Genomic DNA, 26755 nt, shown 5'->3' with positions numbered 1-26755 from the left:
CCATAATTTATAACCTCCTATTTTGTCTTTGGAGATAAAGAAAAGTTTATCTGCTTGGTGTGATGGCCTTACTTATATAAAAGTAGGTCCTGTAAAAATGGAAATCTCCAACTGAAAGTAAAGAGGAATTTTAAAATATTTTACTTAGCTGTTAAAATTTTGTTTTGTTCTAAAATGCCCTTTTAAAACCTTAGTTTAACTCTCTTATGTCATTCTCATGAAGCTGACTTCATAGAGTAAATTTAGATTTCTGTTTTTAGATATTCTCTTTCAACATGTCAAATATCAAATGAAACCAATTAAAATTTAGAGGACATAACACAGTTTATACATCCAAATGCATATATCTTTCTTTAACAACGTCATTTGTGTCAGGGACATTTTACCTGCTCTTATTCAAAAACCTTTTGAATCTCTTGATTGGGCATTACCTTCAGGGCCTATGAAACATTCCTTTAGACTAATTTATATGACACATTTGTGTTTTTAGCATGGGTTTGATTTTTTCAAAATTTCCAGTTATTTGATGCCTTATGAGCTGACTGTCATAGTTAAACTGAATCATGCTGTTAAACATGCTGTCTAGCTATACAATTAAGAAGTTTTTAGAACTCTTATAAATTGAAACTAGAAAAAAGTTTGAGTCATGTTGAAAGATGTATGATTTTTCTTATATAAATATTAAGGCGTAACATTTGGATGCATAAGGTTTAGAAAGCATTTATATTTACGTGCATAGATTTTCATTAAAGACATTCTCATTGGTTTACTTTTACATACATTATGACACTGACAGATTCTCATCAGTAAATAAAATTCTTTATTGCTCTGTTTTAGAGTAAAATCACTTTTCAAAGTTAGTAAATGTATTATAAGCATATCCACTTGGTTTCTAAGATTCACTGTTGCATTTTTAAGGGTAGGTGAGTTTAGAAAATTGAAGTACGTTATTATCGTTGCTGTTCTTTCATAGTTCACCATGGTATAGTTCTGTATATTAAAGGTACAGGATGTGAGGCAGAATAGTGAAATGATTAATTCCATAGACTGTAGAATCTGACTACTGGGATTTCTATACCGACTTCACTGTTTACCAGCTATGTGACTTTGACCTTTCTGATTTGGTTTCCTCATCTATAAAATGGCAATTATAATAATACTTCATAGAGTTCTTCTGACAATTAAAGTGGATAATTTGAGTAAAGGGAACAATGTCTGGCACATAGTAATTAGTACAGATTGTTGTAATATATAATAATATTACCATTATTTTTTTTTACTTTGTGGCCTGCACCAGTATTTCTAATTATTGACTATTTACTTCAGTTTTTATACTTGTTAGAAGAATGGTAATACTTAGCTTCTGTTTTTACTGTGAGTGCTGATTGCAACGATGAACTCAACTCCAGGTTTCTCACAGAACAACTCAGTTATTTGTGTTCTTTTGTCTTATTCTTGATTCTGTCCTCTGATACCATTCATGCCTTAGTAGTCCTTTTGTCGTCTGTTTCTTTGCTGCCTTCAGTTATAGCTAAATTTTGTATATCATGTTAATATTTTTTATATTACTCTTTGGTGGTTTACTGTTTCCCAAATCCTGCGTTGCAACTTATTTTTTTAAAAATTTATTTCTTGTGTCATCCATATTTTTACTCCTGGCAGCCAGTGGCTAGTAGGAGGACAAGTACTTCATGGTCTGGTGTTGGGGGACGGCCACTCATTCCGTCGGCGCCGTGACTGAAACCTGGTTGGAGCTTTAAGCTTCACTGTTGTCATGGGATTCTAGCTGGATATATTTTTTAAATAATTTTTTTATACATCTATAAATTGGGTATTATGAACTCCATTTTATACATGAGGAAACTGAGATAGTAATTGCCTCTCTCATTGCCACTCAGCTGACAAGTAACAGAACTTAATCATTAAACCCAGGTCTCCAGATGCCCGGTGCGGGGTCATCCATTTTCTGCTACACAATAGCTGTCCTCAGTAAATGTAGTTATTTTAGCTCACAGAGAGGAAGAGATTATAGTTATGAGGAACACATTTCATTTTGCCTTTGTTATTTATTTTTAGAGACATTTTAAATCCAAAGAATGTGATCGCAACCGGATTTGAAAATTCCTCTCCTAGCAAAGATTTCTGCAGCCAGTCATGCCTTTCCTCTTATGAGCTAAAGAAAAAACCTGTCGTCACCATATATACCAATAGCATTTTGACGAAGTGCAGTATGTGTCAGAAGAATGCTGACGTAAGTCACATTTTACTTTTACTGGGATTCTGCTCAAAGACCAGAGATTTTTAACTGGCTCTGCTTATTTTGTATGTGTATATGTTTTCATTTCCTAGATTCGATTTGAAGTGAAGTATCAAAATGTGGTACATTGTCTTTGTAGTGATGCCTGTTTTTCAAAATTTCATTCTGCCAACAACCTCACCATGAACTGTTGTGAGAACTGCGGGAGCTACTGCTATAGCAGCTCTGGCCCATGCCAGTCCCAAAAGGTTTTTACCTCAACAAGCGTCACAGCATACAAGCAGGTATGGGGGTCAGCCTGTTGCATATGGTCAGGTCCACACCTTCGGAGGTGGTTGTGCAGGGTGTAATGCACAAAGAAAAAGAGTGAGCTCTTCCCTTCAGTTGGCGCTGTACAAGTTGATTGTGGCAGTGAGATGATATATGTGAACGAGGTCATTTTTAGGGTTTGTTTCATGGCCGGGAATTCACACATGTAATTTCATGATTTGCCGTGTATGAGTCTGAAATCTGTGTGATAGATAGATAATAAAGAAAACCCTCATATTGTCCTGGCTGGCGTAGCTCAGTGGATTGAATATGGGCTGTGAACCAAAGGGTCACAGGTTTGATTCCCAGTCAGGGCACATGCCTGGGTTGTGGGCTAGGTCCCCAGTGGGGTCTGTGTGAGAGGCAACCACACAGTGATGTTTCCCTCCCTCTCTGTCTCCCTCCCTTCCCCTCTTTAAATAAATAAATAGCATCTTAAAAAAAGAATAATGGATTCATTCTATTACTAAATATATCAATTTGTGTTGATTTAATTATTGTTAAATAGTTTGGGATCTTTAAAAAGTACGTATTTAGAAAAGATGTAAGTTATAATTAAAATTATTTTTAGTTAGCAAGTAGTTTGATTTATATTTAATTCCTCTGAGCAGTTGGTAATAGACACTCATCTTTGAAAAGTATTACTTTTCTAAGAGTTATGACTTTTGGCAATCTGGTTCCTACTGTCACAGAATCCATTTTTATATTGTGATCCAAAAATCATTCCTAATTTCCTTATTGACATTGTACTCTATCAACTGTACTCTATAAATGATGTTGTTCTCTTACCAGGAAGATTATGTAATGAAACTTCACCATTTACTTCCCCATGTAATTTCTTCCTGAGAGGCCTTATACTGTGTCATTGACAGTTTTACTGTAGTGGTTGGGAGCCTGGACTTTGGAGTCAGACGAAATAAGTGTAATCTCTTACTTTTCTGTTTATTTGTTAGTCTAATCTAATTAAAGATAATTTAAACTTTTTGTTAATTTTTTTAAAGTATCTTTACTGTGTTTAAAGAATTCTATGATACAGTGCATATAAATTATTTAACATGGGTCCTGGCTCATGGGAAGCACTCAATAAATAAGTAATAATATTGGTAATCTATATGAATAGTAGCCATTATTATTTGTTTCTTAAAACATGAGTGAACTTACGAGCAATTTTTATTTTGAAACTCAGCTTGTAAACAAGCAGTTCTGCAAGATGACCTAATATACATTAAACATGATTTCTGTCTCATCCTCCTAGAGGGTCTTACTAGCTAAGTAACCTGCAAGGCGGTAGACTCTCTCCTAGATGGATGTCCAAGTCTGCACTGAGATGGCCCTTTGGTTCATGGATTACCTGGTCTTCTGTGATTATTTGCAATGAGAAAAGTATGACTATCTAATTCATTACTTTTAATGTGTTTTGTTGTTGCTAGTATATCTGAGTAGTTACTGATTTTCTTCTATTTATATTTTATTATTGTATGAAAAAACCTACTTTACCCACATTCCAACTTTCAGAAAAGTCTATACTTGATGTGGCCTCACTGTCATGCTCAAATATTTCAACCAAAGGCAGTGGTTGTAGGTAGCTATTCTTTTTTCTTTTCTTAAACAATATGTATATATGTACTGTATGCTTAGGCATGTGAATGTTATTTTATTTTCTTAACAGAATTCAGCCCAAATGCCTCCGTATGCCTTGGGAAAATCATTGAGGCCCTCAGCTGAAATGATTGAGACTACGAATGACTCAGGCAAAACTGAACTTTTCTGCTCTATTAATTGCTTATCTGCTTACAGAGTTAAGACAGTTATTTCTTCAGGTAATGTTTAAATTTGAGACATTTATAGATTTAATAACTGTGGAAGAATGTAATGGCTTTTCTTTCATTTTGTTGTAAAATAATCTATATGGTTAAATAAAGACACAAGATTGTTTTACTTTCAGAGAACTGATTTTAATTGAAAATAGTTTTTCACAGATTTCCTTAGTTGAGATTTTTTTAAAGTTTCATATATGAAAAGAAAAAAAACACATTAAGTTTCAAGTTAGTTTTTGTGTAAATGGGACTTATTTGAGGATGTTGTAGTTAACTTTACAAGATATGATAAAGTTCCTTGATTTTTGTTTTGTATATTATTATTTGTGTTTTTATTCTAACACATTTTTGGATTATTTGTCCATCTGTGTAACTTACTCATTGGTTTCTGTTTTTGGTTACCAAGGTGTCCAGGTTTCGTGTCATAGTTGTAAAACCTCAGCAATCCCTCAGTATCATTTAGCTATGTCCAATGGAACTATATACAGCTTCTGCAGCTCCAGTTGTGTTGTGGCTTTCCAGGTATGGCCTAAGGTATTTTACTCCTGCAGTTCTCTAAGGCATTGGTCTGTGGCAAAAATATTCACTACCAAAGGTCCATACTTAAAAAAGATTAAATTTAAGTTAGAAAAAAATTCTGTTCAACTGTGGAAGCTAGGATATGGTTTGGATACATGGTATGGTGATGTGTTCATATGTACCTTCCTTTCATCCTGAGCCAGACACATAATGACTCCTGGAACGGAGTTGTAAGCCTACACTTGTCACATTTTATCCTCACTCTCAGAGAAAGTGGAGTTTAGTGATCCTTCAGGTTGGGATGATGTCCAGTGCAGTGCCCTGCTAGTAAGGAGAAAGACACTGCCGGTGGCCACTGTACTCTTCATAGCCATTAGAGGCTGGTTGTGATGGGAGTGTAGGTGGAGGAGGATCTTGGGGGAAAGGAGAGACCTGGTTTAATTTATTAGGGTCATATGTACTACAGGTCTTTGTCTGGAAAACCTACATTTCTCAGTCGTCCTATTCTGGAAGTATGCCATTTAAACTCTTTCTATGTACCATTTCATACATTTTAAAGAAATGTTGCATGGGAATTAACTTATTAAAAATGAGAATCACCAAGTTTCATTATTTCTCAATTGTTAAAAATCTGTACCTTATTTGTGTCCATTTAGAATGTATTTAACAAGCCAAAAGGAACAAACTCTTCAGCAGTGCCGCTGTCTGAGGGCCAAGTAAGCCCACCATCCCAGTCAACAGCATCAGCAGGAGGAGGTAACACCTCTGGAGTTTCCCCCAGCCCCATCACTGGCTCTGCTGCAGCCGGTCTTCAGCCTCTTGCTGCACACTCCCAGCAAGTTGCTTCAACCCATGCAGTTGTTAAACTCAAGTGTCAGCATTGTAACCATCTGTTTGCCACAAAACCAGAGCTGCTTTTCTACAAGGTAAAGAGAGATCGTGAAAGGAATTGAATAAAATCTTACCCAATAAAAGCATTTTTGTCTCTTCATCTTTGACAGTCACTTAATTTGTTTTGAAATGAGAAGGAAAAGGATTTCTTAAAGATAAAGCAACTGTTTAATTAGGTCTTAATGATTATTCTTTCTCTACAGGGTAAAATGTTTCTGTTTTGTGGCAAGACTTGCTCTGATGACTACAAAAAGAAAAATAAAGTTATAGCAATGTGTGACTACTGTAAACTACAGAAAATTATAAAAGAGACTGTACGATTCTCAGGGGTTGATAAGCCATTCTGCAGTGAAGGTAAAGAAAAAAGTTCAGTTTTATCCACAGGGCATGTGGTTGTTATGAAATAGTCTTTACGAGGTAGGCTATTAATCCACAATTAATTTTCAAGAAATTTTTGTTTCATGAAGTGTAATTTGAAGCTTTTGAGTTACATTTAACTCACTTTAAAGTTTATCTTTTTTAAAATGTTACAATAATCTCAGTAAAGAAAAACTTCTGAAACATTAGATCGATGATACTAGTATAGAGCAGGGGTCCCCAACCCCTGGGATCCATGGCTCTTAGGAACTGGCCCACACAACATGAGGTAAGATTTTACGTAATGTGATTGAATCATTCCGAAACCATCCTCCTCACCCCCGTCCGTGGAAAAATTCTCTTCCATGAAACCTGTCTGTGGTGCCAAAAAGTTTGGGAACCCCTGGTATAAAATACAAAAAACCTCTTCATAAGTAGAGCTATGACTTCAGAGATCTTTTTCTTCTTCCACATATTTGTGAAGAAAGTACTTAAGCAGTTATGGCTTCTTGGCTTAAGAAACTTGCATACCACGTGTGTTTTGAATATAGATATGTAAAAGGTGATAATGAGTTTGTTTTGTGAATATAGAGACTGTCCTTTAACCTAGAGGCAAATAATTGTGTCTAGTATTTAGGAATTAACTTAAAGTTGGCATCTAAGAATGTAGAGTATCACTTTACCTCCTTCAAGTTAATGTAAATTTGATGTTTCTTCCTTTCATCCTTTCTGTTTCTCAGTTTGCAAATACCTTTCTGCTCGTGACTTTGGAGAACTGTGGAGAAACTACTGTAGGATGTGCAGCTATTGTTCACAGACATCCCCTAATTTGGTAGAAAATCGATTGGAGGGCAAGTTAGAAGAGTTTTGTTGTGAAGATTGCATGTCCAAATACACAGTTCTGTTTTATCAGGTAAATATAATACACCTTTCGGTTTTCTGAAGTTTGTAAAAGTTATTTTCTGTTTAAAGTGTGTTCAGATTATGTGAATAAAAATTTGTGTTTAGAACTGGGTAAAATAAACTATGGGTTCCTGAAGCAAGATTCAATTGATTATAAACTTGAATTCTTTGGGCTAAAGAATATAGAATTTGTGGAGTCTTTGTTGTTATTCAAGGGTATGTTCCTTTTAAATTTTGCTTTCTTATAAGGAGTTTTTTCAAGTTAGAACTTTATATAGTTAAGTTGCCTTAAGGCTGTCATACAGAAGGTTACTCTGAGGAATTTGAAGTCAGACCTTGTTCTTATTTCATAGGTCAAATGACTATGACTGACCTACTTTTTTTTAAAAAATTACTTTTTTGAAAGGCTAACAATGAAAGCTATGGTTAATTGAACCACTAAAACCTATCCAGTGCTTCATAAGTATTTAATCCCCACCAGAATCCCAAGAGGTAGGAATATGATTGCCAGCTTATAAATAAAGGAAAAGAGTAACATGTCCTTAAAGAAGCTGGCAGATGAAGCTAGACAGCACCTATAACACTCCAGTGAAGTCACCTGTTTACTTGTCTCCCTAACCCCCAAGATAAAATCTTCTTGAGGAGAGGTATGTCATTTTCATAGTTATATTGATATGACCACGACCTATCCTAGTGCTCAAGATACCTCATTAGATATTTGTAGAATGAATCCAAGTCTTTATGACTCCAAAGCACACATTCTTCCTACTGCAACATGCTGCCTCTTAATCTTTTAAAGACAGAACCTATTTTTAGATTTCTTCGTTGGTAATTTTAGAAAACAGGAGATCAACTTTTATATTTTTTTCAGTTGAGGGTATCTATATGAAACAATGAAGAATATATATAATTTTTTTCTTTTTTTAAAGGTATAATTAATTGATTACGCTATTAAAATTGTCCCAATTTTTCTCCCTTTGCCCTCCTCTGCCTGTTCCCCCCTTCCCTCTAGCAATCCCCCCTTCCCTCCCACGATCCCCCCTTAGTTCATATCCATGGGTTGTGCATGCAAGTTCTTTGGCTTCTCTTTTACCTTATACTGTTTTTAATCTGCCTCTGTATATTTTGTACCTACCCCATTATGCTTCTTATTCCTTGTACCTTTTCCCCCTTCCTCCTCCCAGCTGCTAACCTTCCAAATGATCTCCATATCTATGATTCTATTCGTGTTCTAGTTTGTTTTTGTTTTTTAGATTTATTTGTTGATGGTTGTGAGTTTGTTGTCATTTTAATGTTTGTAGTTTTTTTTTTTTTAAGATTTTATTTATTTATTTTTAGAGAGCAGGGAAGGGAGGGAGAAAGAGAGGGAGAGAAACATTAATGTGTCCCTGGCTGGCATAGCTCAGTGGATTGAGTGCAGGCTGCGAACCAAAGTGTCGCAGGTTCGATTCCCAGTCAGGGTACATGCCTGGGTTGCAGGCCATGACCCCCAGCAATCGCACATTGATGTTTCTCTCTCTCTCTCTATTTCCCTCCTTTCCCTGCTCTCTAAAAATAAATAAATAAAATCTTTAAAAAAACCCACATTAATGTGTGGTTGCCTCTCGCACATCCCCAACTGGGAACATGGCTCGAAACCCAGGCATGTGCCCTGACTGGAAATCAAACCAGTGACCCTTTGGTTCGCAGACTGGCACTTAATCCATTGAGCCACACTAGCCAGGGCTAATGTTAATAATTTTGATCTTCTTTTTCCTAAGTAAGTGCCTTTAACATTTCATATAATAAGGGTTTGGTGATGATGAACTCTTTTAAGCTTTACTTTGTGTGGGAAGCACTTTATCTGCTCATCAATTCTAAATAATAACTTTGCTGAATAGAGTAATCTTGGTTGTAGGTCCTTCCTTTTCATCACTTTGTATAGTTCTTGCCATTTCCTTCTTGCCTGCAAAATTTCTTTTGAGAAATCAGCTGATAGTCTTGTGGCAACTCCTTTGTAGGTAACTGTCTGTCTTTCTCTTGCTGCTTTTAAGATTCTCTCTTTATCTTTAACCTTTGACATTTTAATTATGATGTGTCTTGTTGAAGATTTCTTTGGGTCCAACTTATTTGGGATTCTCTGTGCTTCTTGGACCTGTATGTCTATTTCCTCTGGCAAATTAGGGAAGTTTTCTCTCACTGTTTATTCAGGTAAGTTTTAAATTTTTTGCTCTTCCTCCTCTCCTGGCATCCCTATGATTCGGATATTGATCCTTTTGGAGATGTCCCAGAGTCATCTTAAAGTCATCATATTTTTAAAATTCTTGTTTCTTCATCTTGTTCTGGTTGAATGTTCATTTCTTCCTTATGTTCCAAATCACTGATTTGAATCTTGGCTGCTTTCCCTTCACTATTGGTTTCCTGTGGATTTTCTTGATTTCCCTTAATAGAGCTTTCATTTCTTCTCTTATGCTTTTGCTGTTTTCAGTGGGATCTTTGAGCATTCTGACCACTAGTAGTGTTTTGAACTCAGCATCTGATAGGTTCTCTATCTCCTCTAGCTTAGTTCTTTTTCTGGGGCTCTGTTCTCTTCCTTCATTTGGGCTATATTTCTTTGACTCCTGATTTTTGCAGCCTCCCTTTGTCTGTGTACTAGGTAGAGCTGCTTTGATTCCCTTTCAGCGCACCTGTTAACTTACATGGGGTGGAGCCTTGGGTATTTGCCAATGCGGGGCAACCATGGCTCCATGTGTGTGTGGGAGGGGTTGAAGAGGGGACAGTGCTGCTGCTGGCTAACTTCTGGGGGCTTGCCTGGCCCTCACCTCCATGTCCAGTCACTTCATCCACTTCCCATATACAATTGGTGCCCCTTCAGTTGCTGTCCTGGTTGTGGTTCCCAGGGTGGATGGGTTTGTGTATGTACCAGCAGTTTTTTCTGCCTCCCTAACTCCCACTGGGTTTATAGCCAGAAGTTATGCATCTTTATTTTCCCCAGTGCTGGAGCCTTGGGCTGCTCAGTCTGGCCTGGGGTGGGGCTTGCTGCCCACAAGGTGTCCCCCTGATTTTTATCCACCACATGTGAATGTGGGGCTACCTGTCCTGCCAGTCAGTGCCTCGCTCCCTCACTGCCTCTCTGCCTCTCTGCCCCTGGCTGCCTGCTGCCACACCGAGTCCTCACTGCCTCAACTCCCCGTCTCTGCCCCTCCTACCCGTCTGGATGAATATAGCTTCTTTAAATCCTTGGTGGTTTGACTTCTGTACAGTTTTGGGTGATTTTCTGGCAGTTCTGGGTGTTTTTTGTTTCTGAGTTAGTTATATTCCTTCTTATAGTTGTGTAATGAGGCGAGGTGTGTCTACCTATGCCTTCATCGTGACTGGGACCAAGAATATATATTTTTAACCATAGTATATATTTTTTATATTTCAATTGCAGTTTACATTTAATACTATTTTGTATCAGTTTCAGATATGTGACATAATCATTAGACAATCATATATTTTATAAAGTGTTATCCTGATATTTCAAGTACCTACCTGGCACTGTACAGAGTTATTACAGTATTATTAACTATATTCCCTATGCTGTACATTACATCTCTGTGACTATTTTGTACTTCTTAATTATTTTGCCTTTTTCACCCAGTCCCCTAACATCCCTCCCCTCTAGCTATCATCAGTCTGTTCTCTCTATATATGTGTTTGTTTCAATTTTGTTCATTTATTCTGTTTTTTAGATTCCATAAATGAGTGAAATCATATGATATTCATCTTTCTCTGACTGACTTATTTCACTTAGCATAATACTCTCTAGATTCATCCATGCTGTCACAAATGGAACAATTTCATTCTTTTTATGGCTGAGTAATATTCCATTGTATATATCTTCCACAGTTTTTTTTATCCACTCATCTGTTGATGGGTTTTTGGATTGCTTCCATAGCTTGGCTATTGTAAATAATGCCATAATGAACATAGGGGTGCATATATTCTTTCAAATTAGTATTTTGTGTTTCTTTGGATAAATGCCTAGAAGTGGAATCACTGTGTCATAAGGCAGTTCCATTTGTAATTTTCTGAGGAAGTCCTGTACTGTTTTCCATTTGTATTCACACCAATAGTGCACAAGGGTTCCCTTTTCTTTATATCGTCACCAACACTTGAATGTTGTTTTGTTGATAATAACCATTCCAGCAGGGGTGAGGTGATATCTTACTGATGTTAGACATATGAAAAGATGAATTGAGCATCTGTATGTCCTCCTTGGAGAAGTGTCTACTCAGGTTCTTTGCCCATTTTTAAATTGGATTGTTTGCTTTTCTGGTGTTGAGTTCTTTATAAATTTTGGATATTAACTCCTTATGGATGTATCATTGGTAGAAGTCTTATATTATGTGATCTCAACTGACTCAACTGACTCATGATGTTATCTTTTTATTATTTTATTGTTTTAAGCCTATCCTCTCTTACATTTCTTTCTCAGATGGCCAAGTGTGATGCTTGTAAACGACAGGGTAAGCTAAATGAGTCCATAAAATGGCGAGGAAACATCAAATATTTTTGTAATGTATTTTGTGTCTTGGAGTTTTGTCATCAGCAAACTACAAATGACCCTGATTCACAAAGTAAAGGTAAAATTAAATTTGGCTAATGGGATCTTTATGTCAGTGCTAGGATATAATATCAGCATACACAGTTGTAAATAATGTAATAAAAACAAAATTTCACTGGATTCAGATAGCCTGAATAATTCCTTTAAATCTTCCTGTAAGAATCCTTAAAGATTGCCCTTGAGGGAAAGTTAATCCTGATGTTTTTTGCTGTCATAATCAAACACCAAGAATAATAAATGTAGAAGCACTAATTTTATAGGAAAATTAGATTTGATTGCTTTTGATTGACTTTATACATATATAAATAACCACACTAGGGATAGATGCTATTCAGTTAATAAACTAAAAATAAAAATAGAAAATTAGGGCAGGCAAAGGGAGAGGATGTAAGTGTGTTAATATAGTTTCTGTGACTGGTAAGATTTGATCCAGAGCTTGTTTGTAGCCAAGGAAGAAAGAACAACACATTAATTATATCAGAAAATAAAGTAGACCAGTTCTTCATGGGTAGCAATGTTTTTCTTGGCTAAGAATAATTTTGCAAGTAGGACAGCTAATGTGGTCAAAATATCCATATGAATAGATAGATAGATGGCATGTTTTTAAAGTAGTTCCCTGAAGTAGGACTTCTCTGAGTTAGATTAAAAACATTTGACATTATGTTCTCTGATCAAAGCCTGGAGTGCTGCTCAATTGACAGATTCCATGTGCTTTGGCTCCTTATAGTCTGGCTCTTCTTCGCCTTTGCAATCTTATTAATCATCATCCAGATATGCCTTCTAGCTAATCTTGTTTATTACCATCCATTCCCTGAGATTACTCAGGCGGGTGGTAGAATTTTCATTCTGTAATGTAGGTTAACAAAACTGGCTTTCCTATGTGGACGGACCAAAGCTTATTTACACCTATGTCATCAACTTATTTATAAAAATTGTCATATTAAATTTTTAGTGAAGCAACATAGGTATAGAAGTTTTAATATTCATGAATGGAAAAGCCCAGCTAACCCTGAAGGCAGTGCATTATATTTTTACCTGTTAAATATCATTTGAAGTTTATAATGTTAGAGAACCAGCCTCTCTTTAAGTTCTAATGAACACTAATCTGACCAGTATCACCCAGTGCAAATTATACAGAGTTAGATATTTGCAGTGCATCTTGAAAATTTAGTTGTTATATGGTTTTTCTGTGTGTGTGTGACCCTTTTGTTTATACTAGGTCTTACCCTTTTATTTTAAGCAGTGAGTATTTCTAAGGCACCAGCTGCTTCAATGGAGCTCCCTTCTGACACGACAAATACAACACCAGTTATAACCTGTGTGGTGTCATTAGCAAAAGTATCTCCTGCCCAGTCCACAGGGAACACTAACAGTGGTTTAAAAGGTATGACTTGGCATAAAGGCATTTGTTTAGACTGTGGAAATGAGGGTTGTCTAGTGTGTGTAGCTGTTATTGTAGCTGTTAGTGTTCACTGTTATTTACACATATATGAGGAAACATGCTTCTTTGTCCTGGAGGGAAGTGGGTAGCAAGCTGGCTGGAATGGATCGGGAAGGAAGTGGCATGTATGGTTTATTTTTTTAAGAACCCAAATAATTTTAATACAGCTGCCATTACCACCAGAGATCCTAATACAGTAAGAGGGGATTGTAGCTCAGGAATCCTTACCTTTACCAAGAACTCCAGATGATACTGAGGCTGAGTATTTTTGGACTGTATTTGAGAAGTTTTGGGCTGGGCTCTAGATCACCTTAGTGAGAGGAAAGTAACTTCTTGCTTTTGGTGTTTACTTTTGTATATTCTGTGGATAATAACATTATGTTTTAATTTTTAACAGATGCCGTTTTTACAGACACAGCAAAGATCATCAAAGATGTAAGTTTTGTTAATATTTGCCTGATAATGCCACTTTATTTTCATTTTGTATATAACCTTCTAATATATATATCTGAGTACATTTCTATTTACAGCTTAGTCTTTAAAAAAGTGGAGTAAATATTATGCATTAATTTTTGTTTTCAAATCTTAAAAATTACATTATTAATAGGAATGCATTCCTGATTTATTATTTGTGTCTAGTGCCTTAATTTCTTTAAATAATTCCATCTGGTTACTTATTTTCTCTTTTGCTACTTTCAAGTATCTTTCTTTTAGACTAGAAAGTCTCTTGAAGAAGTTCAGTATAGTGTCATTGTATGTGTCTTTGAATTATGCCAGGCTGAACATAGTGCAAAGTAAAAAGATTTAAATCCCCACTTTATGTCTCAAATTTGAAATATTATAAAGCTTCCCAAAATTAAAAAAAATTGAGGAAATGCATAATTTCAAATCTGGCAGGCTAAAAGGACTACAAACTATGTCATTATTGTCTTATGTCAGCATCACTTAGCAGGAAAACAAAATTCTCATTCTTTATCAATATCACATGAACCTAATGTTAGGTTAATGTGTTTTGGTGACTGTGAGCTGCTCTCTTAACATTTGCTCTTGATACAATTCAAAATCATTTTTTATATCAAATAACTCATTCAGATTCATTAAATGGTGGTGCTAGTGCTAAAAAGTGTGCCCAGAATTTAATAAATTTGGAACAGAAATTAAATGTGATAAAACTCTGTGAAGATTGATTGCCAGACTACTGCTGTGATATCTCATCCTGTTAATTTAGGAGAGTGCATCCTGAAGAATATTAAAGATAATGTTCCTAAAAACCAAAGCATCAGTAAAGCAGGTACACCCTTTAGTTCACAAAATGATCTTATAACAAGGCAAGGATAATGGAATAAATGGATAAAATCCTGGCAACACGGCTATAAGGTCAGTGTTGACATACTGAATTCCTAAGGTCAAGCTATCATCTATGGTAAGGCATGAAGTAGTTTTTAAAAGATACTATTTACTTATTTTTAGAGAGAGGGGAGGGAGGGAGAGAAACATCATTGTGCAAGAGAAACATCAATCAGTTGCCTCTTGCACACCCCCTTTTGGCGACCTGGCCAGCAGCCCAGGCATGTGTCCTGACTAGATCGAACTGGTGACCTTTACGTTTTCAGGATGATGCCCAATCTACTAAGCCACCCAGTCAGGGCATGAAGTATTTTTGATGATTTGAAAGGAGCTGGCAAGTGAAACGAAAAGGTTTACTACAAGTCATAGCTGGTTTTCTAATTTTATTTTATTAAAAAATATTTTATTGTTTATGCTATTACAGTTGTCCCAATTTTTACCTCTTTGCCCCTCTCCACCCAGCCTGCCCCGGTTTTCCAATTTTAAAGCCCACCAAGGTATTAAGGATATAAACATGAGCAGGCAAGCCATACCTGCTAACTCCAAAGCTATCAAAACATTTCAACTTTACCATAATTTAAAGAGGCTTTAACTTGGAAGACAGCATAAGCCCTGCTAATAAAGAATGTGAAAGTGGTAAAGAAAGTGGTAAGTTTGTACAAGGTTGTTGAAATGGATGTTGAAATTTTGCTTGGTTTGATACCCATGAATTAATAAAGGGAGCCTTGCTAGAATTAGAATAATAAAGGTCCCATGGAGTCAGATCTCTGATGGTGGCTGCAGGATCGGGTGGTTGGGGAGTGGGCAGTCAGGACTGTGGTGGCAAAGGGGTGGAAAAGGTGGCCCTCCTGGCAGGGCTGTGGGAGCAGGAAGGGCCACATACTGCATTGCACTGTGGGCCTTTGCATTCCGGGCCCCCGGGTTGCATGCCTGCCCAAGGGCTGCGGCTCTGGCAGCCAGGTGTAGACCTTAAAGCACTTGGAGTCTTTTGAAGTGCTTTGATATCTCTGAAGTAGTGCTGTGTAAACTGAAGTGTTTGGTAATTGCAGAAACACACTGTAGGCTTGGAAACCTAACCGAAGCCTTTAGTAAATCTTGCAGCGTTTTGACATTTCCAAAGTGTTTTGGCATCTCTGAAATCTAGAGAACTGTGATGGGCAGTGGAAAGAAGGGGGAAAGGTGCCGATTGCATGGGAGCTGCCCAAGGTCGAGTAGCTTTGGAGCAGCACCTCAGAAGGGTATTCCTGCAAGTGCAATGGTTGGGTCCCCTCTAGATGGCCAGCCCATAGCTCTGTGTTGAGTTCTGGATGGGTAAGCAGCCTCAAGCACCTGAAAACCTGGAAGGAGGATGATATGGCCTGCACAGCAAGGTTTGTCCTGGGACTCATCCTGCTGCAAAAATTCCTCCTCCTCATCTTCTTCGCATTCCTCTGGCACAGGTGTGGACGGGGCTGTTCCCAATGGCTGTCTGATTCAGAGCACGTGGTAGTTTCTTTTGTCAGGGTGATCCCCTCTGTGCCCTGCCAACTCCTCTCTAGAAGAAATGGCGTTTGTAGAGGAGAAAACCTGCAGCCTTAAGGTTAATTCCAAAGATAGTCCTTGTAATTCCATGAATTCTTGAGCTCAAAGTGATAAAATTGAAGAACCAAACAAGGTTCATAAAAGGAAGAGGGGAAGTCTTTGAGACCAAGGTTCTATGATGATCTAGCTGAAGGCTATCCAGGGCATTCTGGGAAATTCCATGCCAAAAAGGAAGGGAGATACTGCCCCTAGTACAAAACCAAACACAGGAGAACGTTCCACCTTCAGGGAAGGACCAGCCAAAAGTATCACTGTGTGTGCCCCTCAGAAAGAGAAAGAGTCAGCCCCAGAGATCAGAGTGAAAGGGAAAAAAAGGCTGTGCTGGAGAGGAGCAGCTTCTGTGACAGGACAGTGGTGATGCACCCTTCGGAGAAACCCAGTGAGAAGCCACTTGATGATGGAAGGACAGTTACTGATACACACTCTCCACCCCTAGAGTTTTTGGATGACTCTGACTCTCATTTAGAAAGCCAAAAGCCTGGAGAAAGGGAGGTAGTGACAGAGCACACCTCTTTAGGAAGTGACCGGCCCAACATGGATGAGATTTCCACAGCCACTTTCTTCCAGGAGGAACCCATCTCACTGAAACTTTCTTTTGTTTTTTTTAAATTATATTTTATTAAAAAATAAATAAAATTATATTTTATTGATGATGTTATTACAGTTGTCCTAATTTTCCCCACTTAGTCCCCCTCCACCCAGCACTCCTCTTTCCTTCATGCAATCCCCACACCATTGTTCATGTCCATGGGTCATGCATATAAGTTCTTTGGCTACTCCGTTTCCTATACTGTACTTCACATCCTCATGGCTATTCTATGACTACCTATTTGTACTTCTTAATCCCCTTACCTCTTCACCCATTTCCCCACACCCTGCCGCCATCTGGCGACCATCAGACTCTCTCTGTATCAATGATTTGGTCTTTGTTCTTTTTGTTTGCTTAGTTTGCTTTTAGATTCATTTCTTGATAGGTATATATTTATTGCCATTTTATTGTTCATACTTTTGATCTTCTTTTTCTTGAATAAATCCCTTTAACATTTCATATAATAATGGCTTGGTGATGATGAACTCCTTTAGTTTTTCACCTTGTCTGGAAAGCTGTTCATCTGCCCTTTGATTCCATCCAGCATATCTTTGCTGGATAGAGCAATCATGGCTGTAGGTTCCTGCTTTTCATGACTTTGTGTGTTTCTTGCCAATTCCTTTTGGCCTGCTAAGTTTCTTTTGAGAAATCAGCTGACAGTCTCATGGGAACTCCCCTGTAGGTAACTAACTTATTTTCTTGCTGCTCTTAAGATTCTCTTTAACCTTTGGTTAAAATTTTAATTATGGTGCATCTTGGAGTGGGCATCCATTTTGCATCCATCCACTTTGCATCCATTTTGCTTGGGACACTCTGTGCTTCCTGGACTTGTATGTCTATTTCTTTCAGCAAATTAGGGAAGTTTTCTTTCTTTGTTTTTTTCAGGTAGATTTCCAATTTCTTGCTCTTTCTCTTCTCCTAGCACCCCTATGCAAATGTTGGAATGCTCAAAGTTGTCCCAGAGGTTGTTTATACTATCCTCATTTTTTTTGGATTCTTTTTTCTTCTTCTTGTTCTGATTGGTTGTTTTTTGTTTCCTTATATTCGGAATCACTGATTTGATTCTTGGCTTCATCCAATCTACTGTTGTTTCCCTTTAAGTTGTTCTTTATTTCAATTGGTGTATCCTTCATTTCTGACTGGACCTTTTTTATGCTGTTGAGGTCCTCCCTAAGTTCCTTGAGCATTCTTATAATCAGTGTTTGGAACTCTGCATCTGATAGATTGCTTATCTCCATTTCATTTGGTTCTTTTTCTAGAGTTTTGATCTCTTCTTTCATTTGGGCTATATGATTCCGTGTCTCCTCGTTTTGGCAGCCTCCCTGTGTTTGTTTCTATGATGTTCCCTGTCTTGGTAGCATGGCCTAATGTGGTAGGTGTCCTGTAGGGTCTGGGGGCACAGGTGCACCCTTTTTGTGGGCCTGAGTACCCCCTGCTCTTGTAGTTGAGCCTTGATTGCTGTTGGCAGGTCAATGCGAGGGATTTTACCCAGGCTAGTCAGCTACAAGGACTGGCTGTGACCACTTACCACCAACCTTGGCCCTCCATGGGGAATCAGCCATGCAGGGAAAGAGTGGTGGTGCTCTGATGTGGTGTGTAGCTGTCCACTGTATGTGGACAGGCTCTGGCATTTCTCCAGAGGTGCAGGCCAAGGTCAGCCCCCACCTGTGTTCTGCCTCGGGTCACCCTCCATGAGCAGTAAAGCAATCTGAGATGGCTGCTACTTGTGCTGGGCTTGGAGATTCCTAGGCAAAGCCAAACTGTGAATCTAAGCTGGCTGCTGCTAGTGCCAGGCCTGGGGCCACTTAGCAAGAGGTACAGGGGCCAAGGGGCTCACTGAGGCCACCTGTTTCTTATTTGAAAGGATTTAGGAAGTTGTGATGTATGAGCCAAGACCAGCCATTCATATGGAAAAGTCACTGTTAACAGCTTGGTGGGCCTGTTAAGTTGGGTGGGATGTAGTCTCAGGCATCTCTAAGGTAGGGCAAAATGGTGTTAGCCAGGTTAATGGAGTCTCAGATATGGCACCTTCCTGCCAGCTCTGTGGCTTGTTGGGGGAGGGTTCAGAAAAGGGATAGTGGCCTCTGCTCACCTTTCTGGTTGGGAGAAAGCTGTCCCCCAACTTGCACCTTGATGCCAGATACTTCAGTACCTCCTTGTATGCTACTGGTACCTTTCAAGCTGCTACCCCAGTGTTGGAGCTCAGAGAGAGTGAGTTTGAGTAAGTCCGTGTTCTTTAAGAGGAACTGCTCAGGACTTTATAAGTTTCTTCCACTGATTTAATCCCCACTGGTTTTTGCAGCCAGAAGTTATGGGGACTTATCTTCCAGGCACTGGAACCCTGGGCTGAGGGGCCTGGTGTGGGCCTTGGACTCCTTGCTCCAAAGATATCCCTTCCAAATTTTTATTCACTACACCTGGATTGGGACCAGCCCATTCTGTGTCTCTTTTCTTCTTAATCAGTCTGGATGGATGCGTTTCTTTAATTCTGTAGTTCTCAGACTTCCATTCAACTTGATTTTTGACAGTTCTGAGGGTAGTGGTTCTATATTTTAATTGTAATTTTGGTGTGGTTGTATGAGGAGGCCAGCCATGTCTGCCAGTGCCGCCATCTTCACTGGAAGTCCCACTTAAACTTTCAGCAGTTCCAGAGCCTTCTGCCTTCCTCATTGATTATGTCATGTACCTAGATATTTGAACAGTAGTCCTTGGTGTGACTACGCCAGCTATTGGACCAACAGTCCCAGCCTTCTAGCTACGCCTCCATGGGCAGCAGCAGCAATGATATGCCAGCTGGGAGGAGCAGGCTGGGTCTCCTGAGCAAGTATTTTCTCAACTCTACAGTGAGCTCCCAAAACACCTCCAGAGATATGGAGGTGACAGAGGAAAGCAGATCCTAGAATTCTCACTTGTTTTTTCTCTAGGAGCTTAGAATAAGAGCAGGTAAAGGACAAAAGAACATTCCAGAGGGAGCACCATCCCATTCTTGTGAAGAACATGCATCTATCACCCTGCCAAAGAACTGTTGGAGCCAAACCTAGAGGAGGGTTTCATCAGTCCTCATTGGCACTTGGACATGCTCTATTCCAAGTTGTCTTTCAAAGGGACCTTTAGCTAGTTAAGAAAAATCTATAGCAGCTCCTTCCCTAAGGGATTTCAGGGCTGCATTTTTGATTCCTGTGACCTCAGGACACTGACAAATTGTCTAAAGGAGGAGCTGTTGAAAGAGAGTCTGGTTTGGGGGCCTTTGGCTGTCACCTTCATTTTGCACATGACTACAGTGAAAGTTACCAAAGAAATCTTTTCCATGTCTGAAGGCATCCCAAGGCTGTGAGCATTTGGGGAAATGGGCCTGGATTAAATGCGTCATGCCTGTCCAAAGAGGGCACAAGTTAATGGGATTCTCTTAAGTTCTTAGTTTATTAATCCTCTCATGAAAAATCTGCACAATCACCACAGATAAACTAACTGAAGAATCTTTTCTCCTCTTGTTCAGATCCCAGCTCATTTTTCTCCAGCATCAACACTGGCTTCCGCAGCCCCCCCTCACTTTTTTCATTTTGTTCTTGTGTTCCTATTTCTGTTTCCTTGAAGTTTTCTACTTATATAGGACAAGTCTTGCAAGTCTGTGTTTGGGTTCATTTTTCTTGGTGTGATCAAGGAATCACACAGCACGCCAAAGCCTATTGTCTTGCCACCACCAAGACGGGTTCTGAATACCAACACAAAGATGACTGCTAGTGTGTTCTTGCACATTTTAGCTAGTTTTTCGTACATTTCTGTCTCAGGTACTATTGCTTTGCCAAGATGAAGGACATCAATGACCATTTGTTTCTGCTGAAGTAGTCTATTGGTCACGAACTTTTTGGTCCAGATAGTTACTGTGTTTTTTTGTGATGGTAGCCCATTTACTTACAGTTTTAATTATTCTTTTACTTGTTGAAATCTAACAATAGGATTTCTCTACTTTTGGAACTAAAGAATTTAGAATTCCTAAAAATTTAATTGCTCTCACTCAGACCATCTAGATGTCATTTGTGAAATTTGTCACAAGCTATTTCAGCTTTAATATATACGGGGAAGGGGGGAGTGATAGGGGCTTTGTGACTTCTTATGGCTAATGATGTGTCCCAAAACATTTGTTTTCCATCTTGGAAGCAACAAAAGAAAGAAAGAGAAGGAAAGAAAAAGAAAAATGTAACAGGAAGAGGGCCCTAGCAATTAGCCTGGGCCTTCAGTACATCAACCAACAGTGAAGTAACTGACATAGGCTTTTGACCTTACTTCAGCAACAGTGCTATTTTTGAAGGAGATGATCTAGATGTGGATTGCTATTCCATGGTGGCAAGGCAAAAGATGGACAGTGTGTTTGCATATCAAGAAGTCCACAATGAGACCTGTCTGGGTAGCTCAGTTGGTTAGAATGTTGTCTCAATATGCCAAGGTTGCAGATTCAGTCCCTTGTCAGGACCCACACAAGAATCAACCAATGAATGCATAAATAAATGAAACAACAAATCAGTGTTTCTCTTTCTCTCCTTTTCCCCTCTCTCTAAAATCAGTAAATTAAAATTTTTAAAATCCATAATAAAGGTGGGGTAAGGGAGGTAGAAAAGGGTAAAGGGGAGATAAATGGTGATAGAACAAGACTTGGGGTGGTGAACACACAATACAATATACAGATGATATATTATAGAATTTTATACTGAAATATACATAATTTTATTAACCAGTGTCACCCCAATAAATTCAATACAAAGTAAAAGAAAGAAAAATCCACAATAAGAGAAAATACAAACCATGTTAGATTCATTCTTTAGCAGAAGTCTTTCAGAGAATCAGACCACCCTTCATTATAATGTGGAAAGATAGCTTGTCTTCATTTGATTTCACCTAACTCTCCCATTATTTGTGTTATTGGAGGATGATAATATCTTCTATTTAATTTCAGGCAGTATACTACATTAGAACTGTCACTAGGTTAACTTTGCAGTTATTTGTATAGTATATACTATACATCAAATTATATTTTAAAATCACATTAAATTGTATTTTACTAAATCACTGGTATAGAATTAATAATTTTGTTAACTACATCATATAATTAAAGTATTATGTTTTATATTGATAAGTATTATGTATAATGAAAATATTCTATATTGATTAAAGATTTATTTACTCTTCCATCCTCTATATGTATGGAGCAATTAGTCTTGTTAGTTTTAAATTATTCAGAGTTTTCAGGAATATGTGTCTCATTTAAATGTGACTGCTTTATCTATGTATGTTGGGGGCAAAAGTAGGTTTACAGTTGTTCATATAGAAAATAACGTAATAATTAAAAAATGATAATACAAGAATAAACTCTGTGCTTCACATACTCACAACTGTAAACCTACTTTGCCCCACCCTGTATATGTCTTACTGTGTGGAGTCCTTCTGTAATTCACTTTAACCAGTCATTTAAACTATGTTACAGAATAGCTCTGACCGAAATTTTCAGTTTGGTCTAAAAAAGTATAATAACAAATAGTGTAGTACTCTGTAATTTTTAAAACATTGACAGTTTTAGAGTTTTTTCTTTGTTTCTCTGGGACTTCAGTGTGAATTTCCTTCAAGTTATTTAAATGGTCTTAAATTTGGGCGAATGGTAAGATATTGGAATGTACAAAGAAAAAATCTGCAAAGGTCAGCAATTTTTTATATAAAGGTCTAAATAGTAAATATTTTGAGCTTCTCAGGCCACACAGTCTCTGTTGCAACCCTTTACCTCTGCCATTGCAGTGCTGTAAGTGGTTGTGTTCCAATAAACTTTATTTACAAAAGCAGGTGGTGGGCTGGACTTGGCCCAGAGCCGTGTGCTTTGCCATCTCCTGCCCTTCTGTGTTCCCATCATCCAGAATCAACTATTGACAGATTTGGCCTATTTGCTCAGTGTTTTTTGCCATCTATCTTTTTATGTTCTTCTTAAAAGAATCACTTTTCATATTCTTAGATGTAATTGCTATTATGAGTTTGGTGTGTGTCCTTTCAGACCATTTTTAATCTTTCGCATTCATATATACAAGTCCATGGAAAATATTTAATACTATTAAAAATATCCATGTGTACTGAATAGATTTGGTACATTCCTATTGACTGCTCTATAGTATTATATTGTATGTAGGTACCACATTTTATTTGTCCATTGCCCAATTAACAAACATTATGTTGCTTCCAGTTTTTCACTATTAAAAATCTCTGCTACAATGAATATCCTTGTAGCTTTCTCCTTGAGCAGGTGTATTGTCTAGTGTAGGTATGGAAGGGAGGAATTTTTGGGTCAAACCAGATTTTCATTTTTAGTGTTTAAATTGCCCTGCGGAGAGGCCATTCCCGTTTTTATTACCATCAGCAATTTATGATTGTACTTCTTTCTCACAGCCTCACTATCGTTTAATGTGTCAAATTTAAATATTTTCTGCCAATCTGTTGAGTAGTATCTCACTGTTTTATTTTGCATGTCACTGTTTACTAGTGAGTTTGCTTTTATTTCAGTTTTGAACATTTGAATTTTTAAATTTTCTATTTTTAATTTTCCCCATTTTTTGTGTTGAATTGTCTTTCTGAATGATTTATAGGATTTCTTTATATATGCTGGATCTACCCCCCTTCATACTCATCATTTTAATCAACACAAAAACATGCGATAATGCTTCTTGAAAAAAAAATCTTTTTTTAACAACATAGCCCTCTAGCCAATGTCCCATTTCTCTGCTCTCATTTTGGAAAAACTCCTCTGATGGTGGTCTCTACTTCTGCCTCCATTTTCTTACATTGTCTTTCCTTAGCTCCCTCTAGTCAGGCTTTTGTCTGCATCACTTCACTGGAACTGCTCATCAAGGTCACTGTCAGTTTCTATTCTTACCACATTCAGTGGTCAATTTTCAGTTTTCATTCTCCTCATTTTTTCAGTAACATTTGATACTGTCGATCTTTCCTTCCTTCTTGAAATATATTCTTCAACTTCCAGGTCATCGTACTTGTCCCTTTTCTCAGTCTGCATGCTTCCTACAGGACTCGTATACATTCTTGCAGTTTTAAACACCACCTGTGTGGTGGCTGACTCCCAGTTTTATTTCTTTTGCCCTGACCACGGAGTTCCAGATTCATGTGTCTAACTGCCTATGACTAATAGCTCTATCAAGCGATACGTCTACACCAGGACCCTTTTATTCCTCCCAGACTTCCTCTCTGGTGTTCCTTCCTTACTACCTCCTTAGTTTGAGCCACCAGCATCTTTCTTCTGGATTATTGTGATGAGCTACCTGTCTTCTGGTTAACATTCTTGCCCTTTGCAGTTTTTTTCTTCATTCTGTTGCCAGAATGATCTTAAAACCAATCGGATTGTGTGACTCCACTGCTTAGACATCTTCAGTGAAACTCTGAAAAAGAAGAATAAAGAAGAGGAATAGGTAGTTTCCAAAATGATAGGAAAACTACAAATTTTATCAGGTTGCATAGTTAAAAAAACATACTGAAGCTGTGAGTAGGTAGACAAACTCAGTAGAAAGGAAATTCAGAAATAGATCTAAATACATATGGGAATTTAGGAATAATAAAAGGGGCATTTTTAGATCAGTAGAAGAAATCTAGATTATTCAGTAGTGTTGTGACAACTGAGTAGTCTTACGGGAAAAAAACATGGTTGGACTTATTTCTACCTCACAAGTTAAACCTAAATGAACACCAGATGGAGTAAAGACTTAAGTGTAAAAAACTACTAAAAGTACTAGGAAAATGTAGGAAAGAATTTTAATACAGAAGTGGGGAAACTCTAGTCCACAAAACCCAGAAGCCATAAAACACGTATTAGGGAACTTCAACTACATTTCAAAGTCAAAAAACAAATGAAAACACGAAAAGGTTGCAATTCATGTAATTAAAGGCTAGTTTTTTATTTTTATATGTAAAGAATTATGAATCACTAAAGACCTATTTTCCATGGGGAGAATGAGAAGAAGTATGTTTATAGACTAGGAAATAATAGTTTTTAGGCATTCACAGAGATAATCATCTTCAAAATTATAGAAATGCCAGTTAGAACTACAGTTGTCTCAGATTGGCAAAGAAAAATATGATCGATAACACTGTTAAGGCATTTTTACATATTGCTAATAGCAGTTGGTAAAACTGCTACAGAGGACAATTTAGTTAAAACCTGTTAAAATTTAAAATGTAACTATTATTTTACTCAGAAACTCAATTTTTAGGAATTTATTTTTCATATATATTTCATACATTTGTGAAATGGATTATGTGCACAGATAATAATGGCAGCATTGTTCATAGCAGAAACTTGAAAACAACCTAACTATTTTTTCAGTGATCAGGGCCACTGTGAGTTCATTCTGAGTTATTGTACAATACTATTTAGAAAAAATAGCCCTACATGGGTAGAGCCTAAAATCTTCCCCTCTCCAACTCATACTTAGTCACACATCACATGGCCTGGCAAGTGCAGTCCCCTGCACAAGCTTGCACTGTGACTCTGTTGGGGCTGTAGTTAAACGTTATATCCATACAGTGGGATACTATGTGCTTAAAAAGGATGAGGCAGCTATATGTGTACAGACATAGAGCAGTCTCATATGTAAGCAAAAAAAACACAAAACTATAGCATATGGCCATTTCTATTTTAAAAACAAAACACATGCCTGTACATATATATAAAATACTTCCGGAAGGCAGGCGATGATAAATAGATCATAGTGGTGTCTCTGTGGAGAAAATAAACTCAACTGAGGGAGAGTTAAGGAGATTTATTTTTCATTGTTTACAATTTGAATCTTTTAATTTTATGTCACAAGTTACCCATTGAAAAAATATGCATAGAATTTTTTAAAGGATAAAGGAAAATAGGGCAAATGATATGAATAGGCAGTTCACAAAAGAGGAAATACAAATAATGCTTAACCATGAAAAATAACTATTAAACGACACTACTATTCAAATTTTTTTTAAATCCTCACTTAATGATATGTTTATTGATTTTGGAGAGAGAGGAGAGAGAGGAAGGGAATGAAGGGAGAGAGAAACATTGATATGAGAAGCACTGACCAAGTTGCCTCTTGCACGCACCCCGACCAGGGACTACACCCACAACCCAGGCACATGCCCTGACCTGGAATCCAACCCACAACCTTCTGGTATATGGGACGACATTCCAACCAACTGAGCCACTTGACCAGGTCATGATGACACCACTATTAGATAATTTTTCACTTATTGAGAAATAGCAAAAAGTCTGATAACACTGTGTTGACTAGAGTGCAGGGAAACTGGCTCACTACATTGCTGAAGGTCATTTAATTTGATGACTTCTATGGAAAGCAATTTGGCAGTACCATCATAATTAAAATGTGTAATGTACAGATTTGTACTTCTGATCCATCGAGCAGTACTTATAAGACTTTATTATATAGATATAATAGCACATGTAGAATTTGTGTGTAAGGATATTTATTGCAGAATTGTTTATAACAGCAAAAGATTTGTACCATTTAAATGTTCAGCTGCAGAGACACTTCAAATTACCTGAGTTACATTTAGTGTATAAAGCCTTTAGGGGGCAGCTTTATACAAAGTTATGTGGTATACCTCCAAGATAGCTTGGTAAGTGAGAATGCAAGGTGCAGCACCTTGCTAATAATGATACCATTTGCAGCCAGAAGCAACTTATTTCATAGATCAGTGATTTTCACCCTTTTTTCCCTCATGGCACATGTAAACTGATTACTGAAATTTTGCAGCACACCAAAAAATATATACTTTTTGCAGCTCTGACCAAAAAATTCAGTGTAATTTTGATTCATTCTCACTGGTTGGCCGGTGTCATTTTTTAATTTTTATTTGACAATCTAAGGGAAAAGAAGTCAGTGCGCCTGGCTGAATAGTCAGGTATAGCATGTTTTAAAAATTCTTGCAGCACACTTACTGAAAATCACTGACAGAGGTCATCTCTGGAAGAATGTATAAGAAACTGGGTTGTGTTCAAGATAGAGTCTGGTTTGATGGCAGACAGGCATAGAAAACTTCTTACATACATACTTTCATGCCTTTGAATTACATAATTCAAAACTATTGCATATATTATCTGTTTTAAACATAGCCTCTA

The 26755-nt window shown here is 37.5% G+C and overlaps 1 protein-coding gene across 5 annotated transcripts in view; it reads left to right on the top strand.

Moving 5' to 3' along the window:
• ZMYM6 (zinc finger MYM-type containing 6) overlaps nt 1-26755 on the top strand; it is a 38303-nt gene that overhangs the window by 6567 nt on the left and 4981 nt on the right. For 4 of the 5 annotated variants that reach the window (XM_045858428.1, XM_045858427.1, XM_045858429.1 and 1 more), the window contains 10 exons: nt 2077-2251; nt 2350-2541; nt 4236-4386; nt 4790-4905; nt 5559-5828; nt 5997-6147; nt 6891-7063; nt 11513-11660; nt 12882-13025; nt 13480-13517. In XM_045858428.1, the coding sequence (XP_045714384.1) occupies nt 2077-2251; nt 2350-2541; nt 4236-4386; nt 4790-4905; nt 5559-5828; nt 5997-6147; nt 6891-7063; nt 11513-11660; nt 12882-13025; nt 13480-13517 (1558 nt within the window). The remainder of the gene's footprint in view (nt 1-2076; nt 2252-2349; nt 2542-4235; nt 4387-4789; nt 4906-5558; nt 5829-5996; nt 6148-6890; nt 7064-11512; nt 11661-12881; nt 13026-13479; nt 13518-26755) is intronic. The other variant, XM_045858430.1, reaches the window with a different exon arrangement.

The sequence above is a fragment of the Phyllostomus hastatus genome, unplaced genomic scaffold (assembly GCF_019186645.2).
Source record: "Phyllostomus hastatus isolate PE091 unplaced genomic scaffold, TTU_PhHast_1.1 phas_scaffold_182, whole genome shotgun sequence".
NCBI classification, from domain to species: Eukaryota; Metazoa; Chordata; class Mammalia; order Chiroptera; family Phyllostomidae; genus Phyllostomus; species Phyllostomus hastatus.
This window is presented reverse-complemented; position numbering and strand designations above follow the sequence as displayed.